General features: G+C 40.1%; 1 protein-coding gene across 3 annotated transcripts in view; it reads right to left on the bottom strand.

Moving 5' to 3' along the window:
- Positions 1-4,453, bottom strand: part of LOC146973554 (inhibitor of nuclear factor kappa-B kinase subunit alpha-like) — a 6,706-nt gene extending 2,253 nt beyond the window's left edge. Inside the window, exons 1-14 of one of the 3 annotated variants that reach the window (XM_085800210.1) lie at positions 4,167-4,453; positions 3,094-3,238; positions 2,896-2,990; positions 2,681-2,798; positions 2,524-2,593; positions 2,322-2,410; positions 2,114-2,203; positions 1,913-2,037; positions 1,657-1,764; positions 1,427-1,562; positions 1,087-1,287; positions 604-706; positions 269-392; positions 37-188 (exon numbers count right to left, since the gene is read on the bottom strand). In XM_085800210.1, the coding sequence (XP_085656336.1) occupies positions 37-188; positions 269-392; positions 604-706; positions 1,087-1,287; positions 1,427-1,562; positions 1,657-1,764; positions 1,913-2,037; positions 2,114-2,203; positions 2,322-2,410; positions 2,524-2,593; positions 2,681-2,798; positions 2,896-2,990; positions 3,094-3,198 (1,516 nt within the window). In that variant the 5' untranslated portion in view covers positions 3,199-3,238; positions 4,167-4,453. Of the gene's footprint in view, positions 1-36; positions 189-268; positions 393-603; positions 707-1,086; positions 1,288-1,426; positions 1,563-1,656; positions 1,765-1,912; positions 2,038-2,113; positions 2,204-2,321; positions 2,411-2,523; positions 2,594-2,680; positions 2,799-2,895; positions 2,991-3,093; positions 3,239-4,151 lie in introns of all 3 variants that reach the window. The other 2 variants (XM_085800211.1, XM_085800212.1) reach the window with 2 other exon arrangements.
- Between the last annotated feature and the right edge of the window lie 2,743 nt (positions 4,454-7,196).

Below are 7,196 nucleotides of genomic sequence, written 5' to 3' on the forward strand. Positions count from 1 at the left end.
CAAATGTATCTCAGCAGCAGAATTGTATCAACTCACAGACTCCAGTGTGCCTCTGCTTGGTGTACTGCTCGAGGTCGTGCTGGATGCTGGTCTTAAAGAAAGCCAGTTTGGCTCGGAGCTGCTGCGACTGGGAGAACAGCAGGTTCTTGTACCGTGTAAGGTTGGTGTTGTAACGCAGCAGACTCAGCCTTCACACACAAACACTAGATAAGGACATGTTTTTTTGGCTGAGTGCATATACTGTATTTGTATGTGTTCATGCTCTTACATGGCAGCCTTCTGCCCTTGGTACAGACGAATGTAGTCCTCCTTCAGTCCACAGATGTAGCTCACTGCTTCCCCCCACACCTTTCTCAGTGCAGACAGAGGGAGCTGTGTTTTGGTCTCCCTGACTGAGACGACACAAAAAAGAAAGACACGTGACTCCCACATTCACTTGGACACCATATAACACTTTATCCAGAGAGTGCATCAACAAAGATTTCCCTAGTTTTACTTTTCTCCAACATGAATTCCTTCAATAACTTTCGAGGCCAAAGGAAACCTTCCAGAGTTTAACAACAGACAAAGACTGATGATAAAATACAAACTTATATATCTCACCTATAAAGTTGACACTGTCTGGCAGAGGTCTGGCAGTCAGCGGTCCTGAATACTTGGTCAGGCTCTTATCAAACAAGAAGACTATGGAGCTGTCCCAGCCTCGCTGAAAGCAAATAACAAGTATCACCAGTGGAGATCTATGCTGAGGTTTAGATTTGCTGATATTTTTTCTTTTTGAACAAGTGAGAAAGGCTAGAAGCAAACAAATTCATTAATTCATATGGTCCAAAATTCGTCAAATATTACAAATGAACGTATATTCCTTATTTATTTTAGCTCTTCTGCAAATCAACTGTTAAATTACTGTTGAAATGCAGAAAAAAAGACAAAAAATAACACAGTAATGCAGAAAATACCCCAAAATCCAAAACGCAAACAATATTTTTAAATATGTATATAAAAAGTAGGCCCTATTGTCCTCTGTACTTTTTGCTGGGGTTTGATTGACAGTAGACACTTTTTGTTTACATTTGTGTCTCATACCAATCCTTCTGGCAGACAGTGCGCGGGCGGTCTGCGTGGGTCAAGGGAGATTCCCGTCTCCAGCAGCAGCTCTTGACTCAGCGGGGAAATGTGTGTCTGTGTGTGCGTCTCAAGTCGAAGCTGCAGGGAGTGTAAACTCTCCTCAGCTCCCAAAACCAAGGAGTGCAGCTGGGCTGACGTCATGTCCAAAACATGAATCACCTGGAGTCATAAATGTCCCAAATGAGAGGTTTGCTCTGCTTAACGTCCTCTAGCCTACTGGCATGTATAAATCCATAAAAACACTCCATAAAGTTAGATATTAGTGAGTCTAAATACAGTTTAAAATCATATATTGGACCTTCATGTTCAGGATATTCTGTAGGACAGTGTAGCAGTTTGGCTTGTTTGTCTCAGGATCCAGCCCTCCACCACGCGCTGCAGGGTCCCACAGCAGCAACATCTGTAGTAAAGACTCAACTGGCTCCAGCAGTGGCCTTTTAACACATACACACACCCACATACAAAGGTCAGATGTAAGCCAGAATAAGGAGCGCTGTTGGGTCAGAAATAACATCTTATTATCTTTACCTGCTGAGATTGTTTGGATATGGGAGATGTGTGGAGAATCTGACTTCTCCATTCATGTCCTCTACTGCCATGATGTCCTTAGGGCCTTTGTTCTTGACTTTACTTGTCCTACAAAAGCAGGCAATCATAAATACGATCAAAAAATGAGATCCACAATATGTTTCTAAACAAACAAAATCTATATTCAGTCTCATTTCTTTGTCTCCAACTTTAACACAAATGTCTTGCAGGTCGATATGTATTAGTGCTGACTCACCACTGTACAGGCTGCATGTGGTGTAAAAAGGGCCGAAAGCCACAAGTACATTCAAAGATCACTGTGCCAAAGCTCCAGTAGTCCACAGTTACAGTGTAGGGTTTACTCTCAAACAGCTCTGGAGCCTGGGACACATACAGATAGATTTATAAGAGCTTGATTGTTGACACATATTGGTTGTACTGATGATGCAACACTGACCAGATACTGGAGAGTTCCAACAAAGGATGTACAGAGACTGCCCTGATCTAGGTCTTTGGCATAACCAAGATCAATGATTTTATGGACAAGCTGGAGAAAATACAGTTTCATAGTGAGAGCAAGGCACATACAACCACATATAACACACAGTATCATTTCAGTGCAGTTTATACATGCCGTATACATGTACACAAAGATATTACTTTACCTTTCCACCATTCTCCTGCAGAACTATGTTCTCTGGCTTCAGGTCTCTGTGAATGATCTTGTTTTCATGGAGATACTGAATACCAGAGCCTGTGTTTGTAAAAGATGTATTATACTGTTTATACACATTGTAAACTCATTTGTGATGACTGAGATGATCTGGTTTATATCAAAGTACAAGTTGAGGGGAACATCGACATTACCAATGTCACTAAGCAGTGAGAGGACTTCACTTTCCTTTAGCCCACAACAGTTTTCTGGCTTATTCAACACCTACATGAAGAGGTACAGAGGTTAAGAGTGCACTGTTAAAAGAGACCGTAAACTTCTTTGGGTCTTTGTAGTTTACTAATCTGGGACCTTGCGTAGGTCTCCTCTTGAGCAGTACTCCATGGCCAATAGAGGTAGATCATTTAAAGCAATGGAGCTCAACTCCTCTGGTACTTCTCGGGCCTGAACAACATTCACATGGTTCAGCCTGGAAAAGGAAGAGAGCCAAACAATTAGGGTTGCTTTGACAAGATGCAAAAAGATGAAAGTTTGTTAATGAGTTACAAGCAGATGTTTTAACTCACTTTTTCATGATCTGGATCTCTCTGCTCCAGCGGTCTTTGTTCTTGGAGTTCAGCTCCAGGCGGCAGAGTTTCACAGCGATCTTGTCTCCTAGCTCCTGCTCCAGACACAGACAAGGGATTAAAACAAGCCAAAGACAGTGGACGACGTGGATCTGGAGTTCATTTCTCCTCGGTGTGTAGGTGGCTGACAGAACTTACAATGTGCTGGTACAGGTAGACGTGCCCAAAGCCTCCCATGCCAAGTCTCTCCTTCATCTCCCAGGAGCCACAGAGCTGGTTCTGTCTGAGTGCGGTCCGCTCCATAGTGTGACGTGTACCGGAGCCACTGGGCAGCAGAGGTAGTCTAAAGAAAATCATGAAAAGGAAAAACAAGGAAAATATTACATTATCCTGAGACTTCTGGACTTCATTGTAGATCTTAAAAGTCTTTCTCTTCATTCATTTGCACGATATGTAACACTACACTATGCATCAGCAGGAAATATTATCATCATTACTAACAATTAAGGGGCATGTATTGCATATGCAGTGGCATGCAAATGTTTGGGCACCCCTGGTCAAAATGCAAGTGGAAGATGAAATGATCTCCAAAAGGCATAAAGTTAAACATGAAACACTCTTTTGCAACATTTTAGGCAATATCATTGTATTGTTTTAATTTTAGAGTGACACCGGGAAACAAACCATAAGCCTGCAAAAGAATGGGAAACCCAGGAGACTCAAGCTCTCAGATAACTTTGACCAAGGTATCAGACAAGATATTTACTATTTACACTCTGTGATAGTTTCCAAAGGGGGGGCTACTATAGGTACTAACTATGGAGGGTACCCAAACCTTTGCTGCGTGCCCTTTTCATTTTCTGTCTTTTTGAAAATGTAAAAGATGAAAATAAATAAATACATTGTTTAAAATGTAAAGGGAATGTGTAACTTTATGCTTTTGGAGATCATTTCATCTTCCACTTGCTTTACTGTTCACATTTACAGAAATTTTGATCAGGGGTGCCCAAACTTTTGCATGCCACTGTATTCATATTACAATACAGTATTGTAATACTGTCTTTATGAAGGGTGTTGGTAACTTATCAGTCACAAGTCTTCTGTTTACCTTGCTGAATGTAACTTCCTGTCGCTACAGTGACCTAAATCTGGGGTCAAGACAGGAGCCATTGATGTGTCGCTGAATGTCCAATGCTACGTTCAATAAAATCAGACAACTCAAAGAGTGTGTCAACTAAAACCAGCTCGTCCCACAGGCTTGGTCGACTCACCTGTCAGTAGATGATTTTTAGCTCCAGACGTCAGAACATTGTTGCTCCAGATTAGCTAAACGTGTTGTTTACGCTTCGTTTTTCTTGTTTAGTGTTGAGAAGAAGAGGGTTAAACCGGCGAAATTATACCGTCACCCTTCAAAGTCCCCCAAACGCGACTTTAAAGTTTGTCTTCGTGTTGCGTTTCGGTAAAATAATTTCCACCAGAAAGCCAAACACGGCTCAATATCTGCGCAAAGTGAAACTACATACTGACAGTCACACACACAATGTTTCTGCGCATGCGTAGTGATGTTGGCCGCAGCAGCAGCAGCGGAGGACGAGACACATGAGGCTCTGGGCAGGACCACTCCCTCTGGGTGGGAGGGGGGGGGGATTTCCCAGCAGCCCACATCCAAACCCAAACATTTGACTTGATATTGAACGTAAACACGACCGTGAAGTAAGCATCCTGCTTGTTTCTCTTTTCAGACAGCCACCGGTTTGTCAGGAGCTGCGAGGAAGGGACCATTACCAAAAGTTGACAGTGTTTTAGTTTGACCACTAGATGGCGCCATGTGCACAGTTTCTGTCAGCATCTTACGGCCCAGTAACGTGACATTTTTTATTGTCAGACTTTTTAGTGTGTGTGAAAAACTCCCCAAGTATACACCCAACGTACTGTAATTTTATTTTAATATAAATTGTTGTTTTATTGTCTTGTCTCTATGGACCTAATCTGTGTCAGAAATTAAGTAAATAGCCTATAATAATATATTATTAATGTGACAAGAAAGTGTATTGTAATACAGACTCTACATAAACAAATAGACAATAAATCAAACCATCCATAGAAAGAAAAAATAAAATCAAATAAAAAAAGAAGTGTTATACAAATTTTACATACATACTTACTACATTTATGCTAGCTGCATTATGCTTATATTCCAATGCATTTGGTGGCACATATTGTACTGATCTGGCAGCTATTGTTACTATTTAATTCTCCTTTTTTGGATGACACATAATATTATGAAGTAATAAATTGATGCATTATGGATTAATCTTAAAAACATGAACATAAATCCCATTTCGATGCTAGTCAGGTGTTTTATTCCCCAGCCAGACTCTCATACAATTTTGGCTTTCTAATCCCTCATTGTTTTGATTCCTTTGTTTCAATTATGAAATAGGAAGACCATTAAATTAAAAAAGAGAACTTTCACCAGTTGGTGCACAGTTGCAAATTTTCAAGCCTGACTAATCCTTTCAAAATCCAGGAAGACGACAAAAATACTTTTAATATTGTGAGTACTGAAATGTGCGATTGATAGATTAATGTGTCATTGTTTGGTTCCTAACGGGGAGAACTCATAGTTTCTCAATCTATCAAAGAAAAGATGGTGCAGCCGTGTATTACAGCTGACCACAAAATACATGCATTTTGACAGGAAATGTGACGTGGTTGTGGTTAAAAGTTGATTAAGAGCTGGTGCAATGACGACCAGTGCAATATGCACAGTAACTGTCAGGAGTTTCATTAGGGTCCGGGCAGCTAAGCTGCCAGGACACTATTGTATTCTTAGGAATTCTTCTTCTTTCTTCTTCCACGGAAGTCATAGGCTACTTCCCATGGGCGGAAACTCACCAAACTCTACAGAAACGTCCAACCCCATGCCAGATTTGCTCAACTCCAAGGACATGTGCCCCCCCCCCTCCTAGGGGGGGCACAATAAGCGTTTAAATTTTAAAACTTTAAAAATTCTTTCCAAACCAACAGTAGATGCTACAGTTTTGAAACTTTACCACAATGTAGTCCCAATACTGCTGAAACCTTTGTTCATTTAGACTCAATACAAATTATGAAGTCCATCACTCTCTTTTTTCAATAACTGTAAAACTTTAAAAATGTATCTCCTCCCAGGCTCCCACAATTTTTGCTCAATTGACACCAAACTTGCTACAGAGCATCTCCAGACTGTCCTCCACAAAATTTGTTTCTCGGATTTTTGATTAATCAAAAATTTAGCCTACAGTGCATCAAAATGTTTGACTGTAAACACTACTGTAAACATATATCATCCAATTCCTGCTAAATACATTTTCAATCTTCCTGAGAAATATTGACAATATTTTGGAGTCATGGTTGATGAAGTTTGGCAAATATCAGAATTTTATCTCAAAAACTGAATTTTTGAGGACATTTTGAATTCTGCTCTCATGGAAACAACTGCAGTCAATGTGAGAGTGGAATTTTAAACATCAGATTTTCTCTCGAGAAGCAGAACACTTAGAGTTAAAAACAAATCACCAACATTTCCATGCTGTCTAGATGCAATTTATCTATTATCAGATTTTTTGTTTAGATAATTTTGACCATTTTTGAAATTTGCCTTGACAACAGCTGTCCGGACAGTGACTCCCTGTGACTCCCTGTGACTCCCACAATAGTGTGAATGCTTCCAGCATTCACACTATTGTTATTCGGTTCGGCCATTTTCTGCCTTTCTTCGTCATGTAACTAGTCCTTCATACTTTGTGCTATTTCAACAATTCAAATATCAAAATGTTCAGCCTTTTCGGGACAGGTGTGCTATGTCTTTTCTCTTTTCAACTATTCATACTTTTTGCAATATTCAACTATTTCTGATTTTTTTTTCCCCATAGAGAATGCATTGGAACAGTCTTGAAACTCTTCAAATCTTCTTACTTCTTTCAGCCTTTAAAGTGTCCACATACTTTCAGCTAGAGACTTCATTCAAATTCTGAGCTGTAGACAAACTTTTGAAGTATTCCTCTATGACTCAGCTTATTGATATCTTCAACAGTTTCTGATATTTGGCCGCTTTAAAATCATTAAGTTTTTTTGACAAAATCCAGCTTTATAATGGGTGTGTGTTGCGTCTAACGAGCAGGGCTTAGAGTGAGTGACATCATCGCTAGAGTGAGAGGGATCGAAAAAACATTCAGGATTTTTTTCTGGATAAATTGCCAGCACGGCCACAAATTAAACTCTAGACACATGATTTCCTCACTGGTTTGTAGCCACAC

The sequence above is a fragment of the Trachurus japonicus genome, chromosome 15 (genome assembly GCF_045865225.1).
Source record: "Trachurus japonicus isolate A0001 chromosome 15, Traja_1.0".
Classification (NCBI taxonomy): domain Eukaryota; kingdom Metazoa; phylum Chordata; class Actinopteri; order Carangiformes; family Carangidae; genus Trachurus; species Trachurus japonicus.